Below are 18317 nucleotides of genomic sequence, written 5' to 3'. Positions count from 1 at the left end.
GGAGGGCCGTACGCCGAGGGCCCGCCCCCACCTCCTCTGAACCCAGAAACCTCTCTACTCCGAGACGCCAGGGAAACTGTATCATCCAAGCCGCGAGCCGCGCTGGGGATGGTCCCCGGCTCATTGTAATCCGTCCGGAGGTCCCTGTCGCCCATTTTGTTGACAGAGTTGTGCGCCTTTTGGGCGCTCTTGATGTCCACAAAATCCACAAAGGCCGCCACGCCGCCCTCCGAGCCCCGCTTGGGCAGGATCTTGACGCTCTCCACACGTCCATATCTAGAAGGGAGGAAGACAGAGAGAAATAGAGAAGATCAGGGGCACGTTGGCACACTTTCACACTATAAGAGCGCACCCTCATTTCAGTAGCAAGACAACAAACAGGCGTAAGACACACCTGCGATTCTGAGGCACACCCCATTTTTAGAGATGTTTATCTGTGGGAAAAGTGAGTCTTCGGATGGAAGAAATACAGCATATGAGTAATAATAGTAATAATAATAATAATAATAATAATAATAATAATAGGGATGACAAGCCATAAAAAGTTACAGAAAATGAACACGTCAAACTATGCTGGGACTTCCGAATTCAGACTGATAGCACAATACTCCTGACCTCACAATCATGGGAAAAAACCAAGTATGGATTGTCGATGTTGCAATTCCAGGTGACAGCAGGATTGAAGAGACACAACTGGAAAAGCTGACACAATACAAGGATTTAAAGATCGAACTGCAAAGACTCTGGCACAAGCCAGTCAGGGGGTCCCAGTGGTGATAGGCACACTGGGTGCAGTGCCTCAAGACTTGGCCTGCATTTAAACACAATCGGCGCTGACAAAATTACCATCTGTCAGCTGCAAAAGGTCACCCTACTTGGATCTGCATGCATTATTCGCTGATACATCACACAGTCCTAGACACTTGGGAAGTGTCCGACGTGTGATCCAATACAACAACCAGCATAGTGATCTTGTTTCAAATGATGATGACGATAATAATAATAATAATTTTATTTTTGTACCCTGCCTCTATCACCCCGAAGGGACTTGGGGCTACTTTTGTATAGCACAAATGCGCCTAAAACAACGCATAATAAACGCACAACACAATACAAGATAAAACCAACAGCACCCCATAACCTATGATGAGAATGGTCGTAAAACATAGCCAACTGTCAACAGGAGCAGCGAACAGGATAGTGCAAATCTGAGCTAACAAACTAGAGCATGGGACGAAAGTACAGTGCTGTGACATTAATTGCACACCATTGGGGCTAGACATTCTCAAAGGGTTGTCCAAACATCCATGTTTTCCATTCCTTCCGGAAGGAGGGCAGTGTGGGGGCCTGCCTAACCTTCCTATGGAGGGCAAGTTGGCACACTTTCGTACTATAAGGTCGCACCCTCATTTCAGTACCAAGAAGGACAACAAACTGGGTTTCACAGTCGTGTTTGTGAATAGCAATATTTCTAGCAATGACTAGGAGGAAAAACAAAGACACTGCTACCTATGACTTGAAGGCCATGGGCTCACTGTTCTCCTATGTTGAAACTATTTCTGGATGGTTCTAATATGTGGAGAAAAACTTCACATTGGGAGCCATGGAGAAGAACTCAATAAGTTCCTGGAGAACCTCAACTGCATCCACCTAAACATCCCATAGGGTCACATGGTCTACAGAAAACCTACGCACATGGAGAGAATCCGACATAAAAACTCCAACCATCACTCAAGTCAAAAAAGAAGCACAATCAAAGCCCTGCCAGACCATTCAAAAAGAATCTGCGAAGCCCACCTCCTCCAAAGGGAATGGAACCATCTCAACTGGGCTCTCCAGACCAATGGAGACTCCACCATAGGCACCAGAAGAGCTGCAAGACCAAGAACAAGTAAGATAGTCAAGACAAAGAGCTACCCAGAGGAAAGGGGACCACTGACTGCATTGGGAAGCTGAGGAACACAACCTACAAACTATCTACAGACCCACCAAGAAAATCCAACCAATGATCCTCTCACTTCTGCAGGAGTCTACCAGATACAATGCAGCTGTGGACAAGTCTCCATAGGGACCACCAAATGCACCGTTGCCTAGACACGAATCAAGGAAGATGGAAGGCACTGCAGACTATCTCAACCAGAGAAGTTAGCCATAGCAGAGCATGCAATGAACCAATCTGGACACAGCATATGATTGGAGAACACAGAAATGATGGACCACTCTCACAACCACCATCTCGGACAGCACAGAGAAGCCACTGACATCCACAAAAAGCATGTGGACAATGTCAAGAGAAAGGAGGAAAGCATGAAAAGGAACACAACTCTACAATCAGGACAGTAAATAAAGAACAACACTCTGAGGGAAAGCAGGAGGGAGGAAGCCAGTGCGGCACTTGCATGATGGGAATTGGCTCTGACTCGTGCGGAGTGATTCAAGAAATCCAACAACACGCTGATGCAAGCCTCCTCTCACGCAGGATACTTGCCAGCCCCAGTGGAGGAGGGTTCAGGGCCACATCAAGTCCAAAAGGGCGAGTGGCAGGAAAGGTCCTTGGCTGGGAAAGGCCCCAAAGAACAAGCACTAGTCAGGAACCCACAACACGGGGCTGACAGGAGGCTGCTGGATCCACAGCCATGCGAGACCCATGAAGCCCCAATCCTGGCCTATGTTGTATGTCAGCCTGTGGTTGTGTCTGATGTTCATGCTGGTATAGGGATGTTCCCGATGGTGGGCCTGGGTCTGTTGGCAATGGGGAAGCAGGTTTGCCTGGGCCTAAGATCAGATGAGCAGCTCAAGCTGTGTCAGGAAGACTCACAAGGCCACATTCCTGGGAGAGGCCCTTCGCAGTCTTTCTCAGAGCAGCTGTCTGAAGATAATTTCTCGGGTGCAGAAGTTAATGAGAGTATAAAGAGAAAGCAACATAAAAGGAGAGCATGCGGAAGAGACCCATGAAGCCCCAATCCTGGCCTAGGTGCTCACGTGTGTGCAGTCACAAGGTTCCACGGATCTGCTCCTACGCCCTCTAAGTAGGGACTAAGCCCAACAGTGGCGCTGCAAGGAGCGGGCAGAGGGAGGCAGTAGCCGGCTCTACAATTACAGTAGTTGAGGTAACAACAACAGCAGTTAAATACTACAATGGAAGCCGGTGCATGTTGCCGTGGTCACGCTCTACCCTTGGGTCACCTTCCTCTGCCCGGCTGCTAGCGCTGGGAGGGGACCTGCATTCCTTCACACGACTGGAGCGCTGGGAGGGAAAAGAAGGGGGCTCTGCAGCGCTGCATCATGGGAGCAGACACTGCAGCAGTGCCAGCAGCAGAACAATGGCCGGCCGCTGGAGGACACCGGAGCGACGCTTTCAAGGGGGAGGATGATAGGAGCGTCCGCATGGCATTGGCCAAGATGGGATAGAGAACCACTGTGACCTTCCCGGAGCCTGGGAAACCTTTGCTCTGTACCTGCGGACCCACGTCAGCCTTTCCAGGAAGGCCACTGCAAACAGAGCCAAACGAGAAGCCAGCAACACAAAAGGGAGAGCCAGAGAAAACATAGGAAACCAAGCTCTGTGCCGTGTGGGTTTCGAGGCATGGCTTGTGAGATTAGCTAATCGCTAAGCTCGTTGCAATCCTCCAAGGGCGAGCCTGTTCTGCAATACCTTTTGCTTTTCTGTGGCCTTGAAGGCCTTGAAGGCGCTGTCCTTTCAAAGTGCAAAGACACAAAGGCCTCTTTCTATGTATCTTGATACGAGGACGCCCAGCCCCTCCTTTTACGGCACCAAGGAGCCACCTGCCAGCGAGACTGACGACAACTGACTGACGGGAGGCTAAAATTAGAACCAGGCCCATTCTTACGTTGTACCACCGGCACTCGAATGCATGCACCGAGCACGCTTTCCAGGGCGACCACTGAGCATACACATCCTGCAAGGCCAGACTGGGCTTTGGGGTATTTGTGCCCCCAAGAAAGAAGGGCTGGCTCAACCAAAACCTCCACAACAGAGGGTCCAAAAGCCGGCCACACACCCGGCAATCCCCCTTGGCTAGGGCTCTGAACAGCTCCATTCCCCAGCTCTGGATCTCTTTGAATGTGATTTTTCTAATTCTTGCCAGAATGGGGTTGGACTGGATGGCCCACGAGGTCTCTTCCAAATCAAAGATTCTAACTGGGGTCCCCAAGGATGGGAGGCAGGACGCTGCTGACGCCGCTGCCAACCTGCTGGCACCAGGCTCTAATGGCCCAAGGCAGAAAACGGCTTAATGATCGATGCCAATTAGCACCGAATCACGTTCACCAATGCTGCAAAGCCTGCTTAGTAGCAACAACCACACCAAACACGGCCACGCCCGGTGGGGCCCAGGACGTGCCCTTCCCTACCCGCCGGCTCTCTCAAAGAGAAGGAGGGAGCAAGTGGGCACACGCACACGGAGATGGAAGGACTGGAAACCCTTTGTGCTGAAGCCGCTAAGCAGCCATTGTCTCGGGAAAGGGACATGCTCATCCCGCGTTCCCACAAGGGACAAACGCCCGCCACGTGGCAAAGGCGCCGGCACGGACCTCTGAAGTCGAGGACAGCAAAGGAAATGCTTTGGGAGGAAGGGGGTGAAAGTGCCAGCAAGATAAGCTCTTGAGGAAAAGCCTGGTGGCGCCCCCAAGGATTTCTAGTCTAGCCTTGATAGCAACAATAGACAAGGAGCAAATGCAACCAACTCCCAAGTCAAGGGGTTGTGTGCGGGTGGAGAGAGCCTCAAAGCAGTCCCAACTGGTATTTTCTAGGCCTTGCTCCAAACTCAGTGCCACAATGACCACGGACCCGTTTCGACACACAATGGAGAGAACACCAGCACAGCCCAGAATGGTTGGAAGCCGCTTGCAATGCATTTCCAGAATTTCTAGTTCTGTGATCCCAGTTTCCCTCGAGCAGAAAAAGGAGAGCCGCCTGCAAACGCCCCTGCCGAAGCTCCACGCCCAGTTGTTGTTGTTGTTTACCATGTATTTACATAACAAGAGCTGGGGAGTCAGCACGGTTCATTTCGCCTGGAACTAGGGCAGAGGATCCCCATGCAAACACATTCCACAGATATATAAACCCAATTTTCCTAGTTTCCAACAGACCTCACAACCTCTGAGGATGCTTGTCGTAGATGTGGACGAAACGTCAGGAGAGAATGCTTCTGGAGCATTGCCAGGAAGCCCAGAAAATCCACAACAAGCCAAATGAATGTCTCCTCAGCCAACCAACACACAACACAACAGCGTGCCCATGTTCCTTCTCTGAGAGCGGAGCCCTGAAAGAAAGGACCCGAAGTCCTGGAAGGCAATTGCTTTGGCACTGATTTCCCATGCTCACGACAAAGGGCGAGCAGCAACACGCGCCAGGGTACGAAAACGCCTGCCCCGGCAGCAGCGCAAGGAAGCACATCACTCCACAAAGGCATACCCTGCACACATGGAGGGATGCACGTCCCGACAGGTCTTCGAAGGAGGGGCCTCTTTCAATGGCTGAAAGGAGAAAGGGCTTCCCTCCAATCTAGACTCTTGCATTTCCTAAATGGGAGACCAAAAGGACAGACGGACGGACGGAAGGGGAAACGGTTGTGACCTTAAACACCACACCAGCTTGGGAAAATCAGCAAGCCGATTATTGAAGAATATATGTAGGCAAAGCAGTAAAAAAAAAATAGCAAAGCAGTAAAGATCCAATATAAGAAATAGTCCATATATTTCAGACGGAAACAAGATCCATAAAAATCCATGAAACAAGACAGGAGGAAAATCTCATAGACCAATCTTGAGCTTGGCAAAAACTTGGTACATGAAACTCAGAGCATGAAAAGACTGTGATAAAATAACAACGTTGACCCAACTGAAGCAACTCTTTCCCATGAATCATTATAAAGCCTTTTCAGATCCCAAAACTGAAAGGGAAGCATTTTTCTTGACCTTCCCACCAGGATAAGAGTTTGTTATCCCTCTTTTGCTGTGGCCGAACTGATCCTCTCACCCTCTAAAGCAGGGGTCCTCAAACTATGGCCCGGGGGCCGGATACGGCCCTCCAAGATCATTTACCCAGCCCTCGCTCAGGGTCAACCTAAGTCTGAAACGACTTTCAAGTACATAACAACAATCCTATTTCATCAGTCAAAAGCAGGCCCACACCCCATTAAAATACTAATAAGTTTATATTTGTTAAAATGGTTCTTCATTTTAATTATTGTATTGTTTCAAAGTGGGTTTTTGTTTTTTTTGCCCTACAAATAAGATGTGTGCAATGTGCATAGGAATTCATTCATGTTTTTTTTCAAATTATAATCCGGCCCTCCAACACTTTTGAGGGATTGTAACCTGGCCCTCTGTTTAAAAAGTTTGAGGACCCCTAAAGACTTTGCCTCTGTTTACTAAAGCTTTGCTTTTTGTCCAAGCTTTCATTACCATCTCCCTCATTAATTCCCGCACCTGACAAATCAAAGTTGCTCTGGGAAAAGCAGCAAAGAGCCTCTCTCAAGAATGTGGCTTTGTGAATTTTCCTGAAACAGTGCAGGCCTCTCTGGTGAACTTAACTCAAGGCCAAGCAAACCCTCATCCCCTCAAACCCTTCAAGGGGTTTCCTCAAGGCAGCCTCTTGGAAAGGCTCTCATAGCAGCTCCAAGGCCTGAGAAATCCTACTCCAAGCAAAGGCCAGCACCTTTGTTCTGACAGTGACAGTGGAGTGGATCCGAGCGCTGCAACCTCAAAGCCTCCACGCTCCAGCTTTCAAGGAATTACATGGCATTAAAGGAGTGGGTGGGATTTAAGACAAAGAACTCCAATAAGGCAACACACCGAGAGCAGCGAATATCAAGCGCCGGGATTTTGTCTCAGGGGGATCGCTCTCCTCCTCCTCCTCCTCCTCCTCGTCACGTGAAGGAAGGTCTACTTTCTCCTTCTCGGTGACTCATCTCGCTCTGCACCAAGGCCAGCCGCAAGCATGGCGTGCGCCGGCACACGCAACGCCCCAATGAAATCCGAAAAGTGTCGCCAATACAGAGACCCAGACTCACTCACTCAATCTCTTAGGCAATGAAAGGGGGCTCGGGCATCCTTTCAGGACAGCTGAGGGGCTTCAAGTTGCCCAGAGTGGGAACTGAGAAAGAGCACGCTGCTTGAGCATGAGGACAACTGAAGTGCCGCAGAAACAGAGAAGCCAAAGTGGGATCCATTGCTAGATTTACCCACCTTCCTTCCCCTCGCAAGCCGCCCTGCGTCTGTTTCCATAGTGGGAAATCACTTAAGCATTTCAAGTATCACAACAATTAGCGCACAATTAGAATTGCAAAACACTTTCGGCAACAGCTCATCCCAGGAAGGACACCTGGAAGTTTCAGGTCCCTTAAAGAAGTATTTCATGGGGAAATGTGTGGGAAAGGAGTACCTGGCCTCCATTTTTAATCCCTCACCACCAATGCAGTGTTCAGGAAGGAATCTCTCACATCTGCAGGAGGTGATACTGGATACCATGCAGCTCCACAGGGACCCCCAACGCAGCAGCATTGCCCAGGCACAAATCAAGGAACATGAAAGGCACAAGATGAACCAACCTGGACACAACCTATTATTGGAGAATACAGAAATGCTGGGCAACTCTCACAACCAGACACACACAGAAGCCATTGACATTCTCAAGAAGCACATGGGCAACGTCAACAATAAGGAGGAAACCATGAAAATGAAAATCTGACCACCTGTATTCGAAAAAATCTAAAATCAGGACAGTAAATAAAGAGAAACACTCTGTAAACAGAGGAATTCCAGACAAGAAACCACCAGGTCCAGCTAATCACCTCCCAACAAAGGATCCCCCCAGGTAGCCAGGCTTTGAAGCTGCAAGGCCATTCAATGTGAATCAAGGTTGTCAATTGCAACATTCACACTTTCTTTCTCTCCCACCCTCGAAATCATTCCACAGGGATATATATACACAGTCCAGTTGCCTCATTTCCAACAGACCTCTATGCAGATACCCTTACTGATTGACTTTGCAGATGCGAGGCCATTCAATGCTAATCAAGATGGCCAATGGCAACATTCACATTGTCCTCCAACAGACAAGAGTTCTTTCTCTCCCACCCTGGACATCATACCACAGATACATACATACACACACACATATATACACACAGTTCCCTTGCCTCGTTTTCTACAGACTTCTATGCAGACACCCTTACTGATTGACTTTGCAGATGCCAGGCCATTAAATGCTAATCAAGATGGCCAATGGTAACATTCACATTGTCCTCCAACAGAGGAGAGTTCTTTCTCCCACCCTGGACATCATTCTACAGGGATATATATACTCCATGTGCCTCATTTCTAACAAACATCTGTGCAGAGACCCTCACTGATTGACTTCGCAGATGCGAAGCCATTAAATACTAATCAAGATTACCAATGGTAACATTCACATTGTCCTCCAACAGACAAAGAGTTCTTTCTCTCCCACCCTGGACATCATTCCACAGGGATATATACACAGTCCAGTTGCCTCATTTCCAACAGACCCCTATGCAGAGATCCTTACTTATTGACTTTGCAGCTGCAAGGCTACTCAATGCTATTCAAGCTTGCCAGTTGCAACCTTCACGCTTGTTTCAAGTAGACAAGAGGTTTTCTCCCACCCTGGACAGCATTCCACAGGGATATAAACCTCGCTTTCCTAGTTGCCAACAGACCTCACAACCTCTGAGGATGTCTGCCATAGATGCAGGCGAAAAGTCAGGAGAGAATGCTTTTGGAACAGGGCCAGACCGCCCGGAAAACTCACAGCAACCCAGTGATTCCAGCCATGAAAGTCTTTGACATTACAGTTCAACTGGATCGGAGCAGAAAGAGATAGTAAACAAAGACAGAGAACGACATGCATTAAAAAATGCCAGACATATTCTCGCACCGCCCCTTGGAAGCGTTTGAGGCTTTGGAATGTGTATCATCATCATCATCAATGTGAATGAGCCCTGGACCTCTAGTTTCCCTAGACGTCCCCTTTCCCCAGCGCCACTGATTCTCTGGTCCTTGAGGGCCTCCGGAAGGAGGAGAGGGTCATTGGTCTCCCATTTGCAGACTGGGGGAAGGGTGGGAACTCTGGGCTACAGAAAGGGACCCCCCTCCTGACCCAAGGCCGCCTTAGCAGGCAGGCAACCAAGGCCCTCCCTTCCCAGGAAGTGGCCTTTCATATGGAGATGTGCAACCAGGCAGAGAAAGCAGGGCGCAGCTCTTGTGCAACCTGATCCCGGCCCAGGGACACACAAAGGGAGGGCTGTGCAGGAGAGGAAGGAGCACACGGGGCTCCACAATGGACTCCGGTATCCGGGGAAATGCTTTTGAGCATCAGCTCCCACACACATCTGCCTGCGCGAATGCAAGCAGACATGTACACACACTCATCCCTATATTTAGGCAAGACAGGGAGCCAATGGGTTTGGCTCCGTCGTTTTCCCTGATCCACCGGGAAGCGCTAGCACTAGGGCAACTCTGCTGCGTAAACAAGGCAGCGGCGGCGACAAGACAATGTTGGGAAGCTCCTCCACAACGGAAATTGTTGCCACCCTCGCTGCACCTCTTTGCACACATCCCTCCAAGCTCTGGCGAGGAGCACTCCTAGTCTTAAAGCGTACGGCTCTTCCCAGGCAACTCCTTTTGTGTTTTTATGTCACAGCCATGACAATCTGCCTATGTGTTGTCGAAGGCTCTCATGGCCAGAATCAATGGGCTGCGGTGAGTTTTGCAGGCTGCCTGGCCATGTTGCAGAAGCATTCTCTCCTCATGTTTGGCCCACATCTACGGCAGGCATCCTCAGAGGTTGGGGGGTTTGCTGGAAACTAAACAAATGGATTTTACCTATCTATGCCGGAGTCCCCGGTGGCACAGTGGGTTAAACCCCTGTGCCGGCAGGACTGAAGACTGACAGGTCGCAGGTTTGAATCCGGGGAGAGATAGATGAGCTCCCTCTATCAGCTCCAGCTCCTCATGCGGGGACATGAGAGAAGCCTCCCACAAGGATGATAAAAACATCAAATCATCTGGGCGTCCCCTGGGCAACGTCCTTGCAGACGGCCAATTCTCTCACACCAGAAGCAACTTGCAGTTTCTCAGGTCGCTCCTGACATGACCAAAAAAACCTATCTGTGGAATAACATCCAGAGTGGGAGAAAGAAAGAACTCTTGTCTTTTGGTGGCAATGTGAATGTTGCAAATAATCACCTTGATTAGCATTGAAAAGCCTTGCAGCTTCAAGGCCTGGCTGATTCCTGCCTGCGGGAATCGCAGCATAATTATTTGAGAAATGCTGGACCACTCTCACAACACAGAGAAGCCATTGAAGTCCACTAGAAACAAGTGGACAATGTCTACAGAAAGGAGGAAACCCTGAAAATGAACACAATCTGGCTCCTAGTATTTTTTTAAAAATATCTAAAATCAGGTTAGTAAATAAAGAGCAACACACAGGGGAATTCCAGACGTGAAACAATCAGGACCAGCTAATCACCCCCCAACAAAGGATTCCCCTGGGCAGGAAGCAGCCAGGCTTTGCAACTGCAAGGCCGTTAAATGTGAATCTAGCTGGCCCATTGCAACATTCACACTTTGTGAATGTTATGTTTACACTTATGCGTAAACCACTTCGAGTCCCCCTCGGGGTGAAAAACACAGTATACAAATACTGTAAATAAATAAATTTGGATAAGCGAGACTTATTATTATTGAGATGCTGTGAGTGTTCTGGCCATGTTCCAGAAGCATTCTCTTCTGACTTTTCACCCGCATCTATGGAAGGCACACTCAGAGATTGGGAGGTCTGTTGGAATCAGCCAGGCCTTGAAACTGCAAGGCTTTTCAATGCTAATCAAGGTGGTTATTTGCAACATTCACACCTGCCTCCAACAGGCAAGAATTCTTTCCCCAACCCTGGACCTTCCATAGATAGATAAACCCCTCTTGCCTAGTTTCCAACAGACGTCGCAATCTCTGAGCATGCCTGCCATAGACGTGGGCTTTTTTTTTGTTGTGTCAGGAGCAACTTGAGAAACTTCAAGTCACTTCTGGTGTGAGAGAATTGGCCTTCTGCAAAGACGTTGCCCAGGGGACGCCTGGATGTTCTGATGTTTTACCATCCTTGTGGGAGGCTTCTCTCAAGTCCCCACAATGCGGAGCTGGAGCTGATAGTGGGAGCTCATCCACGCTCTCCCCGGATTTGAACCTGTGACCTTTCAGTCTTCAGTCATGCTGACACAGGGGTTTAACCCACTGCGCCACCGGGGACTCCCATAGATGTGGGTGAAATGCCAGGAGAGAATGCTGCTGGAACATGGCCAAGTAGTCTGGAAAACTCACCACAACCATGGTTTGTTTTCCTTGGCCGGAACGAAGAAGCCTAGAACCGAGGAGGCGACTTTGCAAAAGCTAAAGGCCTGTCCCAAAAAGGGTGTTCCTTGGGTGCATACTCTATGTGTGTGTACATGTATGTCTCTTACGCATAGAGCAACAACTACTGCTCCTCTGGGAAGGGGTCTTTCCCCCCTCTGGGCGCTCTGGTCTCCTGTTACGCTCCTTCCCAGCGCTCCCCCAACCTCCCTGAGCCTGTGAACGGCTCGGCTCCTTCCTTCCTTCGGGTCCTGGCCGCCATTTTAGAACAGCTTCCAGACAAGCAAAAGGGCTGCGCCGGCCCTCGTGGAGGCAAAGCCCTCCTTTCCGAAGCTGAAAGCACATAGTGAAGAGCTTGGGGAGCTACTCCGAGTCCTCCTCAAAGACCGAGGAAGGAGGAGGAAGGTCTTTGCATTCCCCCCCCCCTCTTTCACCCGCCAAGCTGGTTCCCCCGCCAGGCAGCAGCAGCAACCAGCCTATTTTTCCCATGGTGACTCATTACGCCGCCGTCTCCATAATTTCCCAACTCTGCACACGACAACTACAAGGAAGCCAATCGCACAGGCTTCCATGCCATTTCTCCTCCACAGAGGCATTCATTACAACCCCACACACAAAACATTCCTCGGGAGAAGCAGACACGGATGCATCAACCACGGCAAAGGCAAAACCTGCCCAAACACGACCACAACGGCCCAGGAGGGAAGAAGGCACCCAGAGTCAAAGGCATGCAAAGAGCATTCTTATTTCACTTCCTCTTAAAGCAGGAAAGGGTTGGGGGGGCCTCGTAAATTCGAGCCATAATTCCACACTCCAGATTTCAAAATAAGTCACTTCAGGGAAGTCTTGCGCTGCAAACGGAGCCAAAAAGAAATGGATTCCAGAAAGAGATCTGTCTGCTTTTAGTCCAAGAGGTGCCGGGATGCCTCCAGTTCACGCCACTGCCTTCAAACATCCCTTGCTTTGTTTTGAAGGAAGAGGAAACCCACTAACACTCCTTTGCTGATGGAATGCTTGTGTTTTCACCCATGTGGGGCTACTAGGAGACATAGGAAAGACACCCCCCCCCCCCAATCATCCTCAGGAGATAGGGAGACCCTTCTTCTCTGCCATTGAACCAACTTCCTTTGGCCTTTCCTCCCACACTCTGCTTCCCCAGGGCTGGCCTTGTGGACTGCCTCCCCGTGTGAGTCCACATGGCAGAATGGATGCAGAGCGCACTGCCCCCCCCCTCCCCCGGGAAGCGCCATGGCCAACTGCTATGGGATCCCAGAGTTGATGTTATTGTTTTATATGGAGATGGTGGCGGGGTATAAAGTTTGTTAATTTCATTATATTGTTAGGACTATAATAACAATAGTGATGCTGGAGTGTCCTTCCTTCCCTCCCTGGAGGTTTCTAAGCAGGGGTTGGATGTCCTTCTGCTGGGAGAGCTTTGCTTGTGCCCCTCCTGCATGAGGGCAGAAGGGGCTTGGAGTGGATAGTTCTCTTCCAACTCTAGGACCACAATAATAATAATAATAATAATAATAATAATAATAATAATAATGGAGCCTGCTTCCTAAGCAGGGCTTGGATATTCTCTCTCTTTGTGTGTATATATAAATATATATATATGTGGGGAGGGGGAGTGGGGGGATCTCTTCCAACTCTAGGACTCTAATAATAATAATAATAATAATAATAATGTTGTTGATGCTGGAGTATCCTTCCCTCCCTGAGTTTTCTAAACAGGGGTTGGATGACCTTCTGCCGGGAGGGCTTTCCTAGTGCCCCTGCTGCATGAGGGCAGAAGGGGCTTGGAGTGGATAGTTTGCTTCCAACTCTAGGACCACAATAATAATAATAATAATAATAATAATAATAATAATGGAACCTCCTTCCGAAGCAGGGCTTGGATGTTCTCTCTCTTTGCGCATGTGTGTGTGTATGTATATATATGTGTGTGTGTGTGTATGTATATGTGTGTGTGGGGGGGGGGGGAGGATAACAATGATGGAGTCTCCTTCCTAAGCAGGGGTTGGATGTCCTTCTGCTGGAAGGGCTTTGCTTGTGCCCCTCCTGCAGTGGAGTAGGGGGGATCTCTTCCAACTCTAGAACTCTAGAATAATAATGTTGATGCTGGAGATGGTGGTGGGGTATAAAGTTTGTTAATATTATTATATTATTAGAACTATAATAACAATAATAACAATAGTGATGCTGGAGTGCCCATCCTTCCCTCCCTAGAGGTTTCTAAGCAGGGGTTGGATGTCCTTCTGCTGAGAGGGCTTTGTTTGTGCCCCTCTTCCTCCTTGCCCCTTCCCTCCCTCACTCACCGCTTGAAGTGCTCGATAATATAATATATTATTAGGACTATAATAACAACAACAATGATGGTACTGGACTGCCCTTCTTCTTTCCCTCCCTGGAGTTTCCTAAGCAGGGGCTGGATGTCCTTCTGCCGGGAGGGCTTTGCTTGTGTCCCTCCTGCAGTGGAGTGGGGGGAACTCTTCCAACTCTAGGACTCTAATAATAATAATAATAACAACAACAACAACAATGGTGGTGCTGGAGTGCCCTTCTCTCCCTCCCTGGAGTTTCCTAAGCAGGGGCTGGATGTCCTTCTGTCTGGAGGGCTTTGCTTGTGCCCCTCCTGAAGTGGAGTGAGGGGGATCTCTTCCAACTTTAGGACTCTAATACTACTACTAGTAATAATAATAATAACAATAATGTTATTGATGCTGGAGTGTCCTTCCCTGCCTGGAGTTTCCTAAGCAGGGGCTGGACGTCCTTCTGTCTGGAGGGCTTTGCTTGTGCCCCTCCTGAAGTGAAGTGGGGAGGTCTCTTCCAACTCTAGGACTCTAATAATTATTATTCTTAATAATAATAATAATAATAATAATAATGTTGATGCTGGAGTATCCTTCCCTCCCTGGAGGTTTCTAAGCAGGGGTTGGATGTCCTTCTGTCTGGAGGGCTTTGCTTGTGCCCCTCCTGCAGTGGAGTGGGGGGGGGGGACTCTTCCAACTCTAGGACTCTAATAATTATTATTCTTAATAATAATAATAATAATAACAGTGGTGGTGGTGGGGTGCCCTTCTTCTCTCCCTGCCTGGAGTTTCCTAAGCAGTGGCTGGACGTCCTTCTGCCGGGAGGGCTTTGCTTGTGCCCCTCTTTCTTTCTCCTCTCCTTCACTCACCGCTTGAAGTGCTCGATGATCTTCTCCTCGCGGACGTTCTCGGGCAGGTTCCCGACCCAGAGGTGCCTGGTCTCGCGGACCATGCTGGTGCCGCGGCCGGGCGAGGGAAGGCGGAGGAGGAGGAGGGGGACGGGGCCGGCCTGGGAGGGCCTCCTCTTCCTCCTCCTCGTCCTCCGCGGGTGCTGCTGCTGCTGCTGCTTCTTCTGCCGCCTCCTCCTCCTCCTCCTCCGCCGGGCCTTCTGGTGGTGCTGGGGGTGGTGCTGGTGCTGAGGAGGGGCCTGGGCCTGTTCGGGGCTCAGGGCCGCGGCCTGCTCGTGCTCCCCTCCGCGGCCTGTCCGGGGCCTGGGCTCCCTCCGGGCCTGGCCGCCCTCCTCCTCCTCCTCCTGGGGCGCCTAGCTTGCTCCGGCTCGAGGCCTGGTCCGGGGCCTACTGGTCCGGAGCCTGCCGCAGCCACAGCCGCCGCCGCTCCTCCTCCTCCTCCCTCCGCGGCGCCGGCGGGGGACACCATCCCACCGGGGCCCCTCGCTGCCTCGCTCCGGCTTCTCCTCCTCCTCTTCGCGAGGCCTAGGCTGCGGCTTCTCCTCCTTCTCCTTCTCCTTCTTCCTCCTCCGCGAATTCTCCTCAGCCGCGGCCGCGCATGCGCACCCGCCCGCCGCTCCTCATTGGCCGAGGCGGGGCGCGAGGGGGCGGGGCCTCGCTTCGAGGCCGCAAACAAGGCTGAGAAGAAAAGGCGAGCGCATGCGCAGTGGGACGAGAGTGAAACGAGAGGGAGGAAGGGTGAGAGAATCCCGCGGTCTGTCCCCAATAGGCCCCGGCGCGGGAAGGCGCGCATGCGCAACGAGGGGTGTGTTTTTTTCTTCCTCTCCCGCCCTACGCGCAGGCGCACTCGCGAGCTGAGGCAGGCCTCGACTCCTACTTCCCTCCTTCCCTGCCTGCCTGCCTTCTGGGAAAGGTTCGAATGACATCAAATATGGAGATTAGAATGAATTAGAATTAGAAGCATTAGGAAAATATTGTAGTCTGGGTTGCCTGGCGACGGTCCAGAAGCATTCTCTCCTGACGTTTCGCCTCAGAAGTGGTGAGGCCTGGTGGAAACTAGGAAAACAGAAAGTGGGATATATATATATATATCTACACACAAATAAAAGTAAATATATATATATATACTTTTATTTGTGTGTAGATATATATATATCCCACTTTCTGTTTCCCAAATATAAATATATTTACTTTTATTTGTGTGTAGATATATATATATATATATATATATATATATATCCCACTTTCTGTCTCCCAAATATAAATATATTTACTTATATTTATTTATTTGTGTATATACACACACACCTTGAAGTGACTGGACTGACCTTGAAGGAGCTGGGGGTGGTGACGGCCGACAGGGAGCTCTGCCGTGGGCTGGTTCATGAGGTCACGAAGAGTCGGAGACGACTGTACGAATGAACAACAACACACACACACACACCCAATTTTCCTAGTTTCCAACAGGCCTCACCACTTCTGAGGCAAAACGTCAGGAGAGAATGCTTCTGGACCGTCGCCCTGTGGAATGATGTCCAGGGTGGGAGAAAGAAAGAACTCATGTCTGTGTGAGAAAAGTGTGGATGTGGCTATGGACCATTGAATAGCCTTGCAGCTGCAAAGCCTGGCTACTTGCTGCCTGGGGAAGGAAATCCTTTGTTGGGAGGTGTTATACACACACACACACACATATATATAAACACTCCAGAGTCAGGACAGTAAATAAAGAGCAACACTAAGAAAACGGGACAGGAAAAAATCAGAGCCATCTAACACCTCCCAACTAGGCAGGAAGCAGCCAGGCACTGAAGTTGCAAGGCCATTGGGGAGGGTGTTGAGCCTTTTCTGGAAGCTTTTCTGCAGGAATTTCATTTCCCGAAAGTGGGATATATATATATATATATATACACACACACACACACAAATAAATATATGTATATTTTGCAGAGAGAATGGTATATATATACATATACACACAAATAAATAAATATAAGTAAATGTATTTATATTTGGGAGAGAGAAAGTGGGATATATATATATATATATATACACAATAGTTGTCCCCTGATATTAAGTCCAGTCGTGTCAGACTCCGGGGGTTGGTGCTCATCTCCATTTCTAAGCCGAAGAGCCAGCGTTGTCTGTAGACACTTCCAAGGTCATGTGGCCAGCATGACTGCATGGAGCGCCGTTACCTTCCCGCCGAATATATTTCTATTCAGGAGAAAGTGGGATATATATATATATATATATATATATATACACATAAATAAATAAATATAAGTAAATTTATACTCGGGAGAGAGAAAGTGGTGTGTGTGTGTATATATATATATATATATATACACACACACACAAATAAATATAAGTAAATATATTTATATTCGGGAGAGAGAAAGTATACACAAATAAATATAAATAAATATATATTTGGGAGAGAAAGTGATATATATATATATATATATATATATACACACACACACACACACAGTATATATGCACAAATAAATAAATATAAGTAAATATTTATATTTGGGAGAGAGAAAGTGGTGTATATATATACACACACACAAATAAATAAATAAAAGTAAATATATTTATATTTGGGAGAGAAAGATATATATATACACACACACACACACACAGTATATACGCACAAATAAATAAATATCAGTAAATGTATTTATATTTGGGAGAGAGAAAGTGGTAAATATATACACACACAAATAAATAAATATAAGTAAATATATTCGGGAGGGAAAAAGTGGGATATAAATAAATATTATAATAATTCTTTGTGTGTGTGTCAAGAAAACTGCAAGTCACTTCTGGTAATAGGAAAAGCTTACACGATGTGAGGATCGAACTGCAAAGACTCTGGCACAAGCCAGTCAAAGGAATCCCAGTAGGGATGGGCACACTGGGCGCAGTGCCTCAAGACCTTGGCCCACACTTAAAAACAATGAGCACTGACAAAATCCCCACCTGTCAGCTGCAAAAGGCCACCCTGCTCAGATCTGCACGCATTATTCACCAATACATCATATAGTCCTAGGCACTCGGGAAGTGTCTGATGTGTGACCGAATACAAAAGCCAGCATAGGGATTTGTTTGCTGTGAACTCATCTTGTTGTGTTTCTAATAGCAATAATAATAATAATACGTCAAGGTGGTCCCAGTGGTGGTCGACACGCTGGGTGCAGTGCCTCAAGACCTTGGCCTGCACTTACAAACAACCGGCGCCGACAAAATGCCCACCTGTCAGCTACAACTGTCTGCTGATGCTTTTATGTTATTTTCAGTTGTCTGCTTTTATGTTAAGCTTGGTTTGAATCCCGTTTGGGAGAGAAAAAGCGGGATATAAAGAAACATCATCATCATAGGATTAGTTATTTATTTATTTATTAGGTGGTTCCTTAAGTCTCTATCCAGGCACGGAGGCATCATGTGCCTATGGGCCATCCTTTTGACGGATTCATTCAATGTGATGGGAACAGCTCCCTTCCTCCTTCCTCATTTTCCCCTTCTTCATTTCCTTCTTCCCTTCTTTTCCCTTCCTCCTTCACCTTGCTTCTTTCTTCCCTTCTCTTTCCTTCCTTCTTCCCTTCTTTTTTCCCTTTCTTCTTCCCTTCCTTCTGCCCTTCTTCCTCCTTCCCTTTCCTTCTTTCTTCCCTTCCTTCTTCGCTTTCTTCCCTTCCCTTCT

The 18317-nt window shown here is 48.6% G+C and overlaps 1 protein-coding gene across 1 annotated transcript in view; it reads right to left on the bottom strand.

The window, feature by feature from the left end:
* The window catches only part of SPEN (spen family transcriptional repressor), a 72997-nt gene extending 57760 nt beyond the window's left edge, over positions 1 to 15237 (bottom strand). The window contains exons 1-2 of the mRNA XM_067472705.1: positions 14576 to 15237; positions 1 to 276 (exon numbers count right to left, since the gene is read on the bottom strand). The exon at positions 1 to 276 is cut by the window's left edge and continues 48 nt beyond it. Coding sequence (XP_067328806.1) covers positions 1 to 276; positions 14576 to 14658 — 359 coding nt within the window. The 5' untranslated portion in view covers positions 14659 to 15237. The remainder of the gene's footprint in view (positions 277 to 14575) is intronic.
* Between the last annotated feature and the right edge of the window lie 3080 nt (positions 15238 to 18317).

The sequence above is a fragment of the Anolis sagrei genome, chromosome 13 (assembly GCF_037176765.1).
Source record: "Anolis sagrei isolate rAnoSag1 chromosome 13, rAnoSag1.mat, whole genome shotgun sequence".
Taxonomy (NCBI): Eukaryota; Metazoa; Chordata; class Lepidosauria; order Squamata; family Dactyloidae; genus Anolis; species Anolis sagrei.
Note: the sequence above shows the minus strand (reverse complement) of the source record. Positions and strands in the feature narration are given on the sequence as shown.